The sequence below is a fragment of the Schistocerca gregaria genome, chromosome 1 (assembly GCF_023897955.1).
Source record: "Schistocerca gregaria isolate iqSchGreg1 chromosome 1, iqSchGreg1.2, whole genome shotgun sequence".
In the NCBI taxonomy this organism is placed as follows: Eukaryota; Metazoa; Arthropoda; class Insecta; order Orthoptera; family Acrididae; genus Schistocerca; species Schistocerca gregaria.
The window spans coordinates 868,012,401-868,031,044 of record NC_064920.1 but is presented as its reverse complement, the minus strand read 5'-3'; the positions used below and the strand labels follow the sequence as shown (position 1 = coordinate 868,031,044).

Here is an 18,644-nt window from a genome sequence, read left to right as displayed (position 1 = left end):
TAGAATGATTCTATGCGTGGCCTGTGGTGGAAATGTTTCTCTTTTCCAACTAACAGCATGGAACATCTGAATGGACAGAGGTCTTGCAATGCAGGAATGTAGTTGACTTAACCATGTAGTTCTCTAGACGGCTGAATAATGAACTAATACTAAGTATGTGTTGGACAGCTTTCGTTAACAAGTGAAAATTTGACTAGATTCAATATGGACGTGCATCTGTGCTGTGCCATTATCCCCTCCCATGTAAATTGTTCGGTTGACTGCTTAGTTGAGAGAACATTGATTGTGGTGTGCACATCTAGCAGGTGAAAAGACATGTTTGCTAGTTATCTAGACATGAGCAACACCTTAGTTGACTTCGTAAATTAGGGATGACTTGAAATCTGTTACATCACCGACATCGGTATTCACAAGTGGAAATATCAGTTTCCTTATTTTTTTCGATTTATCATGTAAAGGTCTTTGCATATGGGATAAGTTTCTAGTTATTCAGTGGTCTAGAATACACTACACCTTTCTTAAGTTTTGGATTTGTAGAGAAATAATTTCCAGTCTATATCTTTGGAGTTATGTTGCGCAAGCCATCAGTAGAATACTGCTATGTGCTTGATATCGAGATGTATTGCATAAATGGTATAATATTATGGCAAACTATGTGAAAATACATGTGTTCTTGTAACCCCAGAGTCTGGAGATGTGTGCAGAAAAGCGAGCGAGCGAGTAAACAAGTCGGGCCCGGAAACAACGTGTTTGTTCCGAGGCAAAATGACCCCGTCTTTGCACAACAGTTCCGAGTGTGACTTCGATCCACTGAGGGCACTCTGGTCACATGTTGGAAGTGGATTACTACCCGGCTTCATGGGAAATATCTAGTGATGTAAGTATACCTACGGTGCATGTGCTGATGCTGTCTGTCTTCGCAGTATATGTACAAATGATGTAAAACAGGCGATTTTGTATGGCACATGATATGAATAGTATGTTTACTATATCAGCACAGTACGCAGTGATATATTGCTGGGTTGGAGATCAGTTTCATGCTCTAATATTCAAGCTCCTGTCCTCAAAGGAATTGAGTAAGAGTCTTTCTGTATTTGACGATATGTAGAGGCACTTTGCAGGGTTTAATTGTTGGTGTAATATGGCGATCTGTGTACAATAGTTTTTGCCACTGAAAGTCCAGTCTGCAGAAAACGAGAGAAGGTGGACAGTGCTTCCACCATGGTGGCGTCAGTAATTCAGTGGGTAAATTCGATAAGAGCCAATCATAATGCTCCACTCATTCCCATGACATCCTTTGTGCTGTGATATGGGAGTCTCTACATAGCAGTGAAAACGTTTGTGTATGTTGAAAGCAGGAAAGGTAAGACATGGTGGACAGGGTGCCATGTCAGGATCGCAAGGAAGAGTGAATTCGACATTATTCAGCGCTATTTTCGTGAACTGGTTAAGTTGGGTGGCAAGAATTTCCATGCAGACAAGCTGAGAGATCACATAAGCTCATACAAAAGCGAGCATTAACTATTTCTGGGGCACTATACAATTTCCGAGAGGTCGACTTGGTTCTTATTTTACATAGCCATGTGACATCAGTATAATACTGAGACCCTTTTCAGATGCGCTTGTGATGGTGTGCAGGTACACGGGCGCATTTTGCAGCAATGCATAAGCCACACTAGGCAGATAAGCATGTGTGCACGGCTAGACACAGCTCAAATGTCCCTTTAGGATCACAAAGAAGAGAGAGCAGCCTGTGCTATTCTGGGAAGCAATGGAATGGATTTCTGCAGCATCTTCAAGGGTGAGTTGCTCTGCAATTAGGTATTTGCTCCCATCCTCAGTGGTGGAGCAATGTACTTGAGTAGGTATATTTCCATATTTGACGATATGTAGGGTTTTTGCAGGGTTTAACTGTCAGTGCAATATGGCGATCAGTAAAAATATAGTTTTTGCTGCTGAAAGTCGTTTCTGCAGAAAACTGACAGACAGTGCTCTCACAGCGGAAGCAGTTTCATGGGCAAATTCAGTGACTAACAGGCTGATAGGTTGCGCTATAGAAATGTTAGACTGCAATCCTGTGTCATCAGTATAACATTGCGAACCTTTTAGCTGCTATGCAAATATCTCTCTTGGCACTGGACCTGCACCACAGCTACATGTCATCGCATCAGCAGCAGTGAACACATATTTTGACAGGAATTTCTCACTTGTCAAGTATGAAAGGGATGCCACTGCCTCATGCTTGTGGGACCCACACAGGCTCCTGTGCGCAGCTTAGCAGCTGACAGGCCATGTAGTCACCTCGCAGAGGCTGCCAGTGCATCCCGACTCTTCGAAGCATGTGTGGTAGTGTACTGTGTGTGAGCGTGTCTGCAGAGCATTTCGCATGCGTTATTTTGATAACTTAGGAGTCGTTTCGTGTCTGCACTTCAGCGTACTCGATTATTTCAGTCATTTACATGTAGTTAACAGGTCTATATGCTGCATTATTTCGGTAATTTACGAGTTGTATGCGTGTCTGCACATCGGTGTACTGCATTACTTACCAGTAGTTTGCAGGTCTGCAGACTGTAATGTGACATTAAGCAAATCAGGGCGAGTGTTTTGTATTGGTGTAATAAATACACTATGTCAAACCTGTCCCTAATTAAATTGTTCCAAAAATAACTGAAGTACGCTCCTTCCTCTCAAGGAGCCCAGAGCAAACAGTCCTTTTCCCAACATTTCCCCCCTCCAGACCACGTCTTGGATTACATTACGGAAGGCGCCCTCTGGTGGTAGTACTTCATACTAAATCAGCTGGACTCCAGGCCTCATGTCGAGCACATGAAGGAAATGCCTCTAATTGTTTCAAATAAAGACATCCCAGCACAGGTCAGGTCCCTCTCACGTCAGTTCCTAGAAAGAGGTGGCAGTCGGGTGACTTAGGTTAGTAGGGGTAGCCTAAATGCTCTTTTCTTAGGTTAGTGGAGGTAGCTGTGGTGTGTTGCATTGTGAATTGTCCTGATGGAATTTAAATTTCCCATTGGGGGGGGGGGGGGGGGGGAAGAGGCACTTTACCGCCAAAAGACGCCATCTTGGATTGACATCATGACAGCCATCTTGGATGATATGCACTTTTGCCAAGTCTACAGGCCGCCATCTTGGACACATCTGGCAACAATGGAGCGTGGGGTGGTGACCACTAACCGGACTGTAAACGTGGGATAACTGAACTGGCGACTCTGGCAGGGTTATTGTAGTTATGAGAATAAGTTTTCACAATGGCAAGAACAGTTACAGATTTAGTGATGACAAGATTCATTGTTAGAACGAGGGATAAAAGAAACGAGGACCTCAAACAAATTATATGGAAGACCATGACGATTCCAAATTTGGTACTACTGCTACTTTTCAATCTCATCCTTGAGAATCTGAAGCATTTGATTGAAATGTTTAACTATTTCCTGACATAAAACTTTTCGCTTGTAATAGCCCTACCGTGCATTTGATAATGGTACTTCATGAACTATATTCTATCACGTTACTTATGTAAATGAGGTACATGAAAATGACCATTTCTGCCAAAACAGTCTCGCTTATTTGATGCGTGTATACCGTTTCTGCAATATTAGAAAGACCTATTTCGTTTTATCATGAAGACAGTGACAAAACAGATGTAATGAAATCAAAGAACCACAACAGTCTTGGCTACTATCCATATTAACAGTTTTTTCAGTATTAGACGTCATTTTAATTTTTTATGTAGCAAAATGTTTGATGAGGTAATGGATTCCTTCACAGAAAGGAAACCACGTCATGTAAAGCTATAGCAAGATTAGAGGGGGGGAAGAAAATTCGAGCCTCAAGGATTGAACAAATTTGTACTTGCTTGATTCTTGTCTTTACTGGTTTTGTTTCCTATATCTAATTTTATGTCACAAAAGAGGAAGTATTAGGTACTAGGCAACAAAGAATGCAGATTTTCTGAAGAGTTCTTACTCTCCCTGTCTTAAATAATCCCACCCAGTATTAACTGTTAGTTTTTTTGAGTGGCAGGATGTCAAACAGGCCGAATGGGAGCAGCAGAGACATCACAAGCCATTTTAATTTCCATTGTCCCAAATATAGGTTTGGTGATTTCCATTACAAAACATACGTTTTAATTCCACAGAGCAAAATACAGTAACGTGCGATAAAATAAGTGTGAAAAGAGGTGTAGCACTGCACTTTGCCACATGGAAGACCAAATAAGTTGTCTCTCATTTCCTTGACATGTGTATTTTATATATCACTCTCCTCAGTAAGACTTGCACTACAAAATGAACGTTTTTAATCGATTTTTGTAAATTTTTTACGTTCTATCTCAAACGCTCGAAGAGGAAGGGGGGGGGGGGCTCTGTCAAGTTTTTGCCCCGGTTCGGAAATGTAGTACGTCCAGGGCTGGCATATAAGATCAAGTGGTTCAACAAGTCCTCTTGAAATACCACGATAAGCTGACCAAAGTGCCCCACTCCCATGTGCAGTAATATTGTGGTCGAATAATAAGCTGGCTGTTGTGTACGTCATAGTACCGAATTTTCAGCCTTCTGTGTCAGTACTATTGTATGCGGCTTACAAATTAGATTGTCTTAAAATGATTTCCAGTAAAGCGTCTCTCCCGTCATTTAAACAGCTGAACCAAAACGTTGACTGCCGCACTCTTTGTAAGACATGGCGCATATTTGGACACAAGCGATTAAGAGCGGTAGTGCAAGTTTTTGTGACTCATGACTGTAAATGCAACAGCGCAAACTGCGGCACAGGGCTCGTGACCACAGTGGCAGCTTAAGCCTTTGCCGCGCTGTGTACCAGCCCCAACTAACTGCGCAAGGGTCACCCAGCTGATGGGCGGCATACAGGCCACGTGCTCTCACGGGGTTGGTGCGAAAATGGCGACTGCCTCCGAATATGCGCGTACACTGTGTCACAATGTATTTCCTTTGCTCTGCTGCCCTGCCTTTCGGCCTACTGTGCAGGAATGGTTGTTGCAAAGGCATGGCACACAGCGTAATGAGCGAGGCTTCCTGGGGGCTTGCAGTCACACGGCTTCAGGCGAGAGTTTCAGCTGTGGCCGCCGACGTGTTTAGAATATGTCCGGATTGAAGTCAGCAGTATCAACTGTGATAGCGCCTATTGTACCGAATACCACGCAAGGAAAGTGGCTGTGGTGACGTACAGATCTATAGCGTAACCCGACTTCTAGACTATGTTTAAAGGATGTAATTCGGTTGTTCAATCGCAATTAAAACTATCGTTTCAAAAACTGAAGTGTTTTCAAAGTCCCGATTTCCGAGCTGGCTGTTTAACAGGCACTATTATGAGGCCACAAGCTCAAACTTTTCGTCATACACGGACGTGATATTCCGATAGGTTCTGCTAACATCTGTCGCCGCCACCTGTTAATTTTCAAAGCATATGATAATTTTAAATATTTATATCAGCATATGTACTTACTTTTCAGTACCCTATATATGATTGCAACATGTTAATGTCGTAATCGGCACCGGCTGCAATTAAGTGTTGTCCATATAAACAATTGAGGTTCCTGGAAATGCAGATTTCGCTGTCAAGTTCTCTCCCATCATCGATATTCACTACCACACAACCTCCCCAAATGTTTGGAAACGTGCTAGGGTAATTAAACTTTAAGTGAATAAATATAGACGGAGTTTGCAAACGTAACATCACGGTAATTAATCCCGAAACAACGTTTAACGCCAAATTTCTATCGTGCCAAAACTTTTTTGTAATTCATATGCTTAACTTTCTATATATATTTAAGCGATGTTAGTATGAAGATTTGAACTGACTAACCGCGCAAAGTTGACACTCGCGGCGGTGGTTGATAGGAGCGTCTGTAAATTGTGAAATTCGTTTGCGGTCGCTCCCGTCAACCAACGCGCCCAGTGTCAACTTGTTTGCACGGGCTGTACAAACCACTGAGAGGGCACCACAACCAGACAACTTGATCTGTTTCTAATATCTGCTTATAGATCTAGGAGATCGAATACATTTAATTACAGATGAAGTAGGGCTACGACAAAGAAATCCCAAATATACATACATGTTGAATACTCCCTCTTAAACCAGTACTCCTGTCATACCTGCACTAGTGGTCATTAAAGGAGAACTAGTTGTTTTGTTAGTGCCCTGAAATAATTAATTGCTCATTATTTTTTGGAAGATCACTGAAATATTTGCAGGCCCACAATTTCCTCTTCAATGCCATCAGAAGTGTCCCAACATGTTTCATGAACAGCTTATACTTGCTCAGCACATCATTCCTTCAGTTCACCAGTAAAAGGCTGTCTTCTTATTTACTGTATCTACTTCAATCTTATATTCTCACATATAGGAATTCATGCAGAACAATTTGACATTTCCAATTAAAAAAAATTCACATCCTCAAATTGTTCATTACATATTACAATATGGACAGAAATGAGTTTGCTGCAACATTCAGAATCCATTTCACCATTAGTGAATAGAAAACCAGTTGTAGCACAGCACAGCCCAGCCCCCCTCCCATGTGAAATTTGGATATTGTACAACCATAGAGAACTTTTTTTCAAAACAATTCTGCAATATGGTGTAATTACACCTTAAGATACAACTGAAGAAAGATTACTGTGTTGTTGTGCTGATAAGGTAGATACGAATAGCTAATTTAGATAAGGTGAGGGTCATTGATTGTGTAAGAATAAATAAATTCCACCTACAAGCAAAGTAGTTAAATCCTGGAAACTTGAACCAAGATCGCCTGACAGGCACTTACATTTTTTCCTGTAAAAATATAATACAATATACTAAATGGTATGTTTTATTAATATTTAGACTGCTAATTGCACAATATTGTCAACAAATTGTTTGCGAAGGAAGTACAGTACTTAGTGCCACACTCCTGTGCTAGAATTCCATTGTGTCAAATGAGCCCTGGTGAACTCTGTTTCCAGAATCACCCCACATTAACTAACAGAAATTCTTTATGAGTGTGTTCCACATTACAATGAATAACTATGACGACGACTAACTGCTCATATGGCCACATCTTATCTTTTACAGGCAGGCACCAATCTGTAAGCTCAGCTGGTAGTGACAAGTTACTTTTAAGGGCGTCAATTACTTAACTCTGACGAACACTCAAATGTTAATCACATACACATTAAAGCAGTTAGATAATGATACAACTGGAAATTGGCAATGGTCTTTTCAATCAACACACCCCAAAATTTGCTGTGAGTGAGATCAGCAACTCTTAGAATACCTAATCTGGGTGGGCATTTCAACCTCAATTATCTCAAGAAATTGAGTGTCTTCCATTCTACAACTCTTCTGATCTTGCCTTATTTTAATTCAAAAGAGCAGCACTACACCATGTGTATCTACTGCACTTTGCTATTTATTTCTGATGTTCTTCATAGCACCGTTACATGCATTAACCAACAGTAGCAACTATAAGCAGCTCTGTATTATCCTTAACATGAATTTGTCTCCAATTATTTTGTTTTATTATTTCCAGAGCATCAAAGAAACACACACACACACACACACACACACACACACACACACACACACACACACACACACACAACAGCATTTGCATTGCACGTTAACAATGGCTTATGTTTTCCAGAAACATTAAACAGGAGAATATTGTTATGCTATTTGCAGGAGACTAAACAGTCCACTGGCCAATAACAAAAAGTACAAGAATTCACGACTATCGCAAGACAATGATGGGTCAGCACTTACCCTAATGCGGTGAAATACCGTAACTTCCAATAAACTAAAGTACAAAAAATTATCCTGGCTTTCAGAACTATAGTCTCTTCCTCAGGGAGTACAATGGGACTGTTCGGGGAAAATTACCAAGGAGATCAGGTCACCCAAGCACCAGGATGACACACTCACCTGTTGCAAGGCTAAGCAAGATTAAACTTTCTAACAAATTAAAACTGTATACATGAACTTAATCAGAAGACAGTTTTAATTTGTCACAATGTTTCTGAACAGCGCGCGCGCGCACACACACACACACACAGTGGAAGATTCGTTCTGCAAATGGGAAGATATTGTAGTATATTACTCATGATGTTATTGTTCATGCCACCAACAGTCACTTAATAACTTGCAGCAAGTGACAGCCACTTGAACGAATGAAGTTATTTTCTGATTTTATTTTTCAATGGTGCTTAAGCATTTATGAACTTTGCGTAAGCTGCAAAACACACACACACACACACACACACACACACACACACACACACACACACACACCAGTACCACAGTAATTTGACATCTCTTACACATCATGTCATACAACAGAAACTAGTTACAACAGTTTGTTGAATTGTTTTCTGCTGGGGAATTAAAGTTTTTCTGTTTGGAATTTATGAACTTACCCATCTTCTGAGTAAGGCACTCACCCCTTAAATTCAACACAGGAAACAAAATATTTTACAGCTGTCATATCCCCTTCATTGGACCCAGAATTCCCCAGCAACAAAGTAAAAGTAGTAGGCTGCTTTATCAGGTAAGCTTTATGAACAATTCATATTTCAAATCTCTGAAGTTTTTCCTTCACCAAAGCATTTTTAACATAAGTGACATTCTCCTCATGAAAGAGCATTTTTAACTTTTTTTCATGTACAATAGTTCAAATGCTTTGTGCAGTATTTGGTGGTTATATTGTTTTACATTTTGAAAGTTATGTGCCCAGAGCTTTGACCTCTCTCTAATTTGTACTGTGAGGGCTCTGACCCCACACAATCCACAGTAATAATTTTATGCGAAGTATGTGTGATTAAAAAGTGTTCGAACATGGCCAAGAAGTATTTTGGCATTTGCTTTCAGTAGGTATTCAACAGATGACATCCATGTCATAATAAACTTTCTAATACTTATTATTCACATAAAATGTACCATACTCATTCTTCTCATACACATGTGTTATGCTACTTAGTATTCCTGTAACTGCCAATTCTGCACTACCAACTGTGCACTTAATGTCTTCAAGATTTTAGTTTAAGAACAATCCTTATTTGGGTGTACTTCGATAGTAGTATGAGCTCATTTAAACTTGGCCTCTATAATTTGACTGTTAAAAATGAAATATCAGCTCCTTATTAACACACATTCAATGAATTTCTATTGCCCTTAAACCAATGCAGTCCAAAAATTGTGACTACACAGGATGTCACGTTATCAATTAGAATGAAATATGTCTACTTTAAAATCTGTATGAACAGAAATCAACATATCAAGTAGACAACTTGTAATGCACAACATGTACCAATGTAGGAAAAATAAAATTTCATCGAGATCAGTGCTATCTCCATCGGGGCACAATGCTACAAAAATGTGTTTCAGAGAATTTGTAGCCTATAACTTTACAATTCCATCAGAAATAAAATCTAGTTTTCTTAACAGAAAGTGTTCCGATGATAGATAGTGATATATTCATTCACTTCTTGATTTGGCTCAGTCCAAATTCACAAGCAATACTTAGTAAAACAAGAATATGTCAAGAAGATACTCTGTTCTTCCTGATAACACTACTGTAATTCACAATAAGTTCTTATGCAACAACTCCCTAACAACAACAAAAATATTCTATGATACTTGTGTGTGTGATTATAAAATGACAATTTTGCTACAGCAGCGAACTTACCTGTTGTTAGAAGTGGGAGACCAATAATGCCAAATCTGAAAAATAACTTACCACTCCATTCTATATGTGTAAAATAATAATTTAATACATTTGTAACAAATATTCACACTGGAATAAAATTCTCGGTACTGAAAGACAGTGTGATCCAGCACTTTTAAAACTATCAGCCAACTGATAAAAAAAGAGTCCTATTACTTCTTCTTCGACACTCCTTTGTTTAAAGCATGATCGGGGGTGACATCTCGATTTTAAACATTGTTGAAACACACAACACAAAGATCGCTATAACAATGTCCAATCTCTCTATGACCTCAGAACAGCACAACAAAATAGTAAATTCAACAAGTTAAAAACCTATCAAAAACAACAACAGACACACTTTTGTACAATTTTGGCACTGAGTGCCCACAAAAATCTATGTTATCAGACAATCTTTTTCTACGTACATCCTACTGGTGTTTTTTACAAAAAATACCCGTTTAATGTTATATGCAGTGTTTGAGGAAAGATGAACTGTTTTTAATGCTGCTTTTCAATGTAACTTCACGTTGAGAGATCTGAAATACATAAATACTGAAATTTTCTTTTGGTTTTTCTTTCACAGGCATTATGTAGAACTGCTTCTGTATTTAGAACAAATTAGAATTCTGTGATAACATATCAGTCCTAGTTTGTTGTGCTACTGCAAAAATAATGCCCAGAAAGACAACTTTTCCTTGGGAAATAAATTTTGGAGGCTACTGAACTTTATCCATTGTGACTGAGCAGACAGATCTCTGTTCCAAATACTACAATACTAAACATCAAAGGCAACAGTTTACTCCCTACAATAAATGGAGTACATACTTCACAAAATAGATCTCTTACTGCCATCTGAAAATGTGTAATAGATCTGTATAAAACTTTTTATGTATTATGTTTCATCCTAATTTTGTCGCACCGTTATTATTCTGAGGATGAATCAATAACATGTTATGATTTGAGTTCGCAACCATTGTGTGCAAGAATTCTTCAAGCAAATTTGCTAATGTCCGTCGTTTAAAACGCAATGATTCATGGATCACTTCCCGCATCAGTTTCATTTTCACATTTAAGTCACCTTTCATAGTTTTTAGGTGGTTAAACAGGGGACCAAAATCTGAAACAGAAGTAATAGAGAGTAAAAATGTAAGTCCTTTATATATTATGCTTTATGCTATTACAGGAGGCAAGAAGCCACTCAAATATTAATGAAACTATCATACTTACTTTTTCCTGGCCTACGCACTTCTTTGTACGCCAGAGTCCGCACTTTCATATTATGTCTCTTTATTTCAGCCAGTTCCTTCTTGCTCAATTCAGAATATGCAATACTTTTTTGTCCTTTGACTGATGGTTCTGGCCCTATAGTACCAACATGATTGCTACCTATCTGATTAGCACTGCTGAAGTTATGATCTCTCATATCAGTATCTCCAAATGTCAAGTGATTTGTAAATGATGGGCTAGAAGGGGGAGATTGTCGCCTACTCAATGGAAACTGTTCTGATAAATGGTTTGTCAATGGCACAAGAACAGGAGGTGGTAAAGTTTCCTGCATAGGAGGTGAAACGCATCGTGGTCCCAAGTGTGGTGGTCCCCCATTTTCACCTACAAAATGAAAAATGTTTTTAATTTATAACACACAATTCAACATAACATTTGCAACTTCTGACCAACTAAGACTTACTTTGCACTTATTGAAACACTTGTCTGCTTTATCATGCACTTCACAATTTACTAGCTGTAAAATCATGAACAGTGATGCATTTCTGCACTCTGCAGTTATTTAGTACCTGGCATTTACTAACAAGATACATGGTACTACTACACATGTGAAGGAAAACAGACATTTGCCCATCTGCATGCCTAGGAGCTTGTTTTGCAACTACAGCAACCAGATGAGAGAGAGAGAGAGAGAGAGAGAGAGAGAGAGAGAGAGAGAGAGAGAGAATTTCTTATAACTAAATATCAACAACACAGTTACACAGCTCAACTTACCAATGTCACCATTCACCATAACCAACTTTGGTGGCCCCGATGCACCAATATCCTGACTGGAGAGATTAGAGTCATCATTTTCAGAGTCAGATATCACAGATGATGGGCGGTCTGGGAGAGGTAACATGGGTGTTAAAACAGGTGGTAAAGGATCTGCTGCAAACCCCGGAGTTGACCAAACATGTGCTGGAGAAGATGGCGGGCTACGAGAAGGAGACAGTGATGGCAATGGTGAAGATGGTCTGCGTACAACCACATCTTTTGGTATCGGACCAGGTTTCCTTTTACTGGGAGGTCTAGGTGATCCAGGGTCAATACCAGAATGAGAAGCAGTTCTTTTTGTACCACTCCGGTGAGATCCACTTGCACCATGTCCTCCACTGCCACTTCCAACAAGGTCTATGTCAGCTTCATCCACCATCATTCTCTGCATTACAAATATTTAAAAATTATTAATTTTCAATTTATCATCTAATTATGTTCTTACAAACATACTGTAAATTATTTGTTTTCAGAAATACAGGATGACTTCTCACTAGTTCATCAATCAACAATTAAAGATTAGACTTAAGGAGCAAAAACAAAATTTCTAATTACCTACAACTATATAAAGCTCTTCTAAGTAGAGTAACACATGAGACTAAAGACAATATTTCCTTAGGAAGCAGAAGCTGTGCTAAACAGATTTTGGTATTTATTACAAATAAGATATTTTTGCCTAAGCTACTAATGGAAAGAAATGTTCACACAATGCCCTTTTGCACCACCATACTTTCTGCCTCAGCTTTTGGTTACACTAAGTAAAATTCATACATTATTAGCACCACTGTAACTCAATACACGAACATAAACGATCCTGTAAACTATCTGGAAATGTTAACTGTAAAAGAAAGCAATATCTGGAGGAGGACATTGTTCCACCAGGCTGTATATTAAGTTCTTTATTCTGCAATACAGGGTTTCAGATACAGCCTACTTTTAAGTGCACCTATAGCAACAGATGTGGATACATCGTCCTTGCCTCATCAAAAAATTGTGTGCCATGCATGTGCAAAACAAGGTTGTCAACATTAATCACCTGACAGTTACGATTTCCTGCACAATCACACTTACGTGTCAGTTAAATGAGCAAGTGTGTATAAGTTTGATGTATAGCAAAGCATTTCTCAATGGCAAACATTGATGACCATGTTATGCATACATACACATGGCATGCAACTTTTTAATGAGGAGAGAAGGTTGTATTCACAGCTGTTGCTGTAAGTGAGCTCAACGATGGGCCATGCCCAAAACCGGCAAGGCAGAATACTGTAATTTACTACACAGCCTGGCCTTTCAAATTTACTGAGGCTGTGATGACCACCCACATAACAATAATCAAGTAGTATCTCCGTCCCAGGTAGGTACAAAATGTGAGGTGTTTTATTAGAGTATCTTCAAGTCATAAAGAGTAAAACATTACCTTGTCAATCTTGAAGGGATTACCAAACATATGCTGTCGAACAGGTGTTGATTCAATTTCTCTCAACTGTGGTTGCATACGTTTCAAATACTCCTGATAGTTTCCCATCTGGCTGACAGGCATGCTATGGAGGTAATCTAGAAGATGCAGGAGAAATAGGTGGTTAACTGATATAGGAGTTAATACAGCTGAGTAAAATACAGATTACATATCTACTTACCATCATCCACAAGCTTTGTCTGTGCAGGGGAAGACTGAAGGAAATTAGCTCTCATACGAACCACTTGTTCCAGCAAACAGTGGCGAGGCACATCGAAAGGGTTTCGATAACTTTGGCGTCCTTTTTGATTCTTTCCCCTTGCCAAACCAACAACAAAACCACCAAATTCATTTAGTTGCTCCCGTAATGATGTAAATTTATCTGTGAAATAGTGATATAAAAAATAATTATGTCAGTAGATTCAGAAGCAACTTCTTACAACCTAACCAACCAAAAGTAGAAGGCAATAAGGACATAAATTTGTTGATCTGGAATAATTAGTCAAATTTTTCAAAATAATACAGTTGATACATGACTCAAATCCTCTCTGCTCAAGAGTTTAGCTTCTACCACTTAAAAATTACTAATTTTTCACATCAACACGATAAAAAACCCAGAAGCACCATTCCACACAAGCACCTCATTTCAATTTAAGAATGCTTTCAAACAAGAAACAAATTATTTAATTAGATAGATAAAAAATCTAATCACCAAGCAGCTGTAGAAACACGCATAGAAGACAGTTGTAATTGGAAAGCTTTCGGAGCCAGTGGCTGCTCCTTCAGCCAGAAGGGTTGAAGGAGGACTGGAGAGCTCTAGGAAAAGGGATAGATCTAGCGAAGTCACCCAGAATGGCAGGTCAGGGGAGACTTACCGTACAGGATGAGAAGAAAAGCCCCAAAAGCTTGCCAATTGCAACCGTCTTATGTATGTACTCCGCCGCAACTTCGTGAATGGATATTTTATCCATTTAATTAAATAATTTTGTCACGAAATAAATTATGAATATTAAAGCTAATGCCAGTAATATGTATCTTCAAATTATTATAAGCCAAATCACAAACTTCAGGAAAGGCCACCTTGTAACATACCCTATTCTAAAGGGGGGATGTAGGCAGAACTGGTCAAAAATGATATATATAAAATAGAAAGAAACTTCCACATGGGATATATATATATAATTGCCACCAGATAGTTCTGTAGCGTGTTAGAAATACTGTTTCCAATTTTCGCAGATTAATTCAAACTACAAATGATTAAAAGCTGTCTTCTTTCAATCACTGCACAACACCACGCCCACTTTTCTAGACAACACTCTTCTTGTTTGCGATGTTTTATTACTTCCTGCTGTCATAAAAGCATTGGAAGAGTATAGAATGCTGTGGACCTGTTAACATCATGTTATCTTTGCCTTCCGCTAGCTATTTTTGGCAGCTGTTATTGTCTGTGGTGCAGGAATATAAACATTTCAGTTCTGCTGTTTGTGTGAGAATTATGATGTGTTCAAGCTTTTTTGTACGATTTACCATTTGAAATACCAAGATATAGTGGTAAAGTGTTTACGAAAGTGAATAAAGCTCACCATTTACATGTGAACACAGTTTCAACAAATGAGTCAACATAATTCAGCAGAAGATAACTGCGAAGCTAAGACGACGAGCAGTTCACAGAAGAAACTTTGAACTGGTGTTGAGTTTCAGTCCACAACAGACAAAGTGAAAAGTGATTTTAGTATAACTGATTTAGAGATTATGTGTTCTATTATTAGACATTTGTGTGCACGTGGTAACTGAGGCAATAAATCTTTAAGGTTATATGACAGCAATGACAGATGTGGTATTGTGTGTAATATGCACTTTTTTTGTGACAGCTGTCAAACTGACATTAAATTCAAAACATCAACTGCTAAGAATTGGGTGTATGAAGCAAACGTGTAATTCTGTTATGAGAAAGTTGGTGTTGGAAGGGAAGGTAGCAATTTGTTTTGTGCAATAATGAATATGCCTCTTTGTCTGCCTTGTACTCAATGCTGAACAAGCATCTTCTGAACACATTGGAAACAGATTGCAATAGCAGTCTGTCAACAACAATGAAAGAGGCAGTTTTATTTTACAAAGACATTGAGACAGAAGTAAATGGCTCCTTGCCCTCTACAAATCTGTGTGTTTCACATGATAGCACGTGGATGAAAAGGGCCACACCTCCCTACACAGTGTTTCATCAGTTGTAAGTGTTGACACAGGATAAGTTTTGGATTTGCAGGTGATATCCCAATATTGTTATATTTGTGAAAAGAGGAAGACGTTACACTATACAGAAAAAGAGAGGCAATGGCAAATAAAACACCAAATAATTTGCAGCAAGAATGAAATTAATATTTCATTAGAGCAAAATGAGGCATGGAGTCAGATGTGTGAAATATCTTGGTGACAGAGATTCTCATGCTTTCAAATTTGTTGTAGAAAGCAAGCCATATGGAAACGGATACAACATTGAAAAGCTAGTGTGTATCAGGCATATTCAGAAGAGGATGGGCAGGAGACTTCTGAAACTGATATGAGAACAAAAAGGTGTAAAATTCAAAGATAGAAAGCATTGGGTGAGCCACAAGGCCTAACTGACGAAGAGGTCCACAGTTTGCAAATATATTATGGCAATGCAATAAGGCCAAACACTCTAGATTTAAAGCAATGCAGAAGGCAGCATGGGCAATAATTTTTCACAAGTTGTCAACTGATGAGGAGGCAGTACATGAATTGTGTGATATATTCTGGTGCAAGTATAAGCAGACAAAAGCAGAAAACAAAACCTACTCACATAAATAGTCTTCCTGAAGCAGTCAAATACCATAAAGCTAACATTCCAGTTTCTAACTTACCCAGATTTGTTAAAGAAATGTACCCATGGTGGAACACAAAACCCGAATGAGAGCTTTAACAGTCTTGTTTCATAGAGATGTCCAAAAACAAAATTTAGCTTACCCACTGTTGTTAAAATTGCCACATATGATGCATGTCCAGTGTTTAATGATGGTAACATTGGAAGATATGGCCAACAGGGCATGCCAGGAACATCAGATAAAACGGAAACAGGCACACGAAGAGCAAGAAGACCAAAGGTATCGTTATAGTCAACATTAAGGTATAAACCCTTATAAAATCTTCACGGTAACTGACAACAGCCGAACAGTTGCACGATAGAGATTTATTGAAATGATTGACCATGATTTAGATATATCTAAATATACCTTCATCAGAAGCAAAAATACAACTGAACGGGGGGACACCTCCATTAGCAAAAAACTTAGCAACATAACTGAGATAAAAGAAAAAAACTCACACTTACAGCTTTAAGAACGGTGAAAATCAGAACAGTATTACAAGCACAAAAACTTTTAGTCACTTAGTAAATTCACGTCCTGCAGTGGATATGCTTAAAAGAATCGTGCCAAAGGCGTCGTCAGTAGTTAAAATTAAAATATCACCCCCATCAGTACAGCATATTTATGGAGATATAGTTGATGAGAACATGGCATACTATCAGTACTTAGCCTGTGGACTAGCGTGAAGAGGGTGTGGAAGCACTAGGGCAGACAGTTTCTACGAGAGAGGGCACTTGCGGTATGCGTAAGACACTCGCGCACATTAAAACCCGGGATACGTACTCATGCGTGTCAAAATTTTAAAGGTTATGCTACTTCAAACCCTCTGTCTTAATAAATAAAACATATCAGAATCATTTAAAACACCTGCATACAATAGAAAATATGAACGCCAATTTGCCTGTGTCCTAGTGTCAAGCAGGTGAAGCTTGCACTAAGGAACATATCCAACAAGAGAGGGCATTAGTATTATGCGTGAGAATCTTGTGCAAATTAAAGGCTAGGATACATACTGGCAAAAACGAAAATCAAAACCATCTGTCATCATGAATAAAAAACATAACAGAATCACTTAAACCACACAAACAAATCAAAAACTGCGAACAACAATCATCAAAAATATGTAAAATCTCAATAAGACTGGAAAGGAGCATCTCACCAGCATCAACAGACAAGAAAAATAGCTTTTAGTCAGCCAGACTATATTACGTTAAGAGTCCTAGTGCTTCCACACCCTCTTCACACTAGTTCACAGGCTAAGTACTGATAGTACGTAGTATGCGTCTTCACATTGACCATCTCTTCATAAATATGCTGTACTGATGGAGGTGATATTTTAATTTTAACTACTGACGACACCTTTAGTATGATTGTTTTAAGCACCTCCACTGCAGAATGTGAATTTGGTTAAGAGACTAAAAGTTTTTGTGCTTGTTATACTTTGGTAATTTTCATGGTACTTAAAACTATAAGTGTTTTGTTTTTTTCTTGTATCTCAGTTATGTTGCTGACCTTTTTGCTAATGAAGGTATCTCCCTGTTCAGGAGTATTTTTGCTTATGATGAAGGTATATTTAGATATACTGAAACTGTGGTCAAGGATTTTAATAAATCTTTATCCTACAACTGTTTGGCTGTTATCATTTACTGTGAAGATTTTCAACAGTTGCTGCTTCAGCCATGTTCAAAATTTTGTCTTTTAAATCTTTTATGTGCATTTCCTGGAACTTTCATTCTTCAGTGTATAAGGAACATTTTCCTCTGAACCACTGGAGACAGAAAAATGAAATTTTCTGCAGACTTTGTTCATAGTATAACAACTTTCTGTGTTACAAATTTTTTCTATGTGTATATTGTGAAACTGAAATTGTTTTGTTTCATACACATAATTTTTTAAAATAAATTGTTAGAGCTCCAATACTGATATTAAAAAATTTGTTCCATATGTTTGCATATCCGATTACTAAGAACTACCTACCACAATATGAAAGTTATAAGTAAAGTAATTTTTGTGCAAATGTTCCTTGTGTGATAGCATGTGTTGCAAAAATTTTCCATTTTTTTTAGGAAAAATTTGAAGAAATTCCAGAATGTACCCCAAAACATAATTGTCTGAAATGCAAAATTTGGTTCTATTATCTTTCAAACACCAAAAACCGTGTTAGGTTATGTAAACACATCCATTTTCTTCTATGTCCCACCAACACCCACAGAGCCATTTTACACATTCCTTGTCCCCAATGTGTCTCTTCCATAGTAGATTTGGTGAACCCAGTGCAATTATGCAACATAACTTTTAAAATAATTCTGTTGCATGGAAAAAAAAAAATTGATGACTCTTCAATTATCGATGAGTATTTACTAATAAACTTGCTTGTTAATATTAAATTTCCTGTAAGGTTAAGTGTACATAAGGGCAAATAGGAATATTAACTAAATGAAGGAGAAAAAAAATATGAAGATGGAGGCACTGGGTGCAAACAGAAACTCAGTACACAGAAAGACACAATTGAGAGGGGGGGGGGGGGGGGCAGAAGGACCACCGAGGCAGT

The 18,644-nt window shown here is 38.4% G+C and overlaps 1 protein-coding gene across 1 annotated transcript in view; it reads right to left on the bottom strand.

The window, feature by feature from the left end:
• Positions 1–9,749: 9,749 nt before the first annotated feature.
• The window catches only part of LOC126273091 (integrator complex subunit 6-like), a 30,394-nt gene continuing 21,499 nt past the window's right edge, over positions 9,750–18,644 (bottom strand). The window contains exons 11-15 of the mRNA XM_049976519.1: positions 13,393–13,593; positions 13,173–13,309; positions 11,711–12,137; positions 10,940–11,320; positions 9,750–10,829 (exon numbers count right to left, since the gene is read on the bottom strand). Of these exons, the coding sequence (XP_049832476.1) occupies positions 10,612–10,829; positions 10,940–11,320; positions 11,711–12,137; positions 13,173–13,309; positions 13,393–13,593 (1,364 nt within the window). The 3' untranslated portion in view covers positions 9,750–10,611. The remainder of the gene's footprint in view (positions 10,830–10,939; positions 11,321–11,710; positions 12,138–13,172; positions 13,310–13,392; positions 13,594–18,644) is intronic.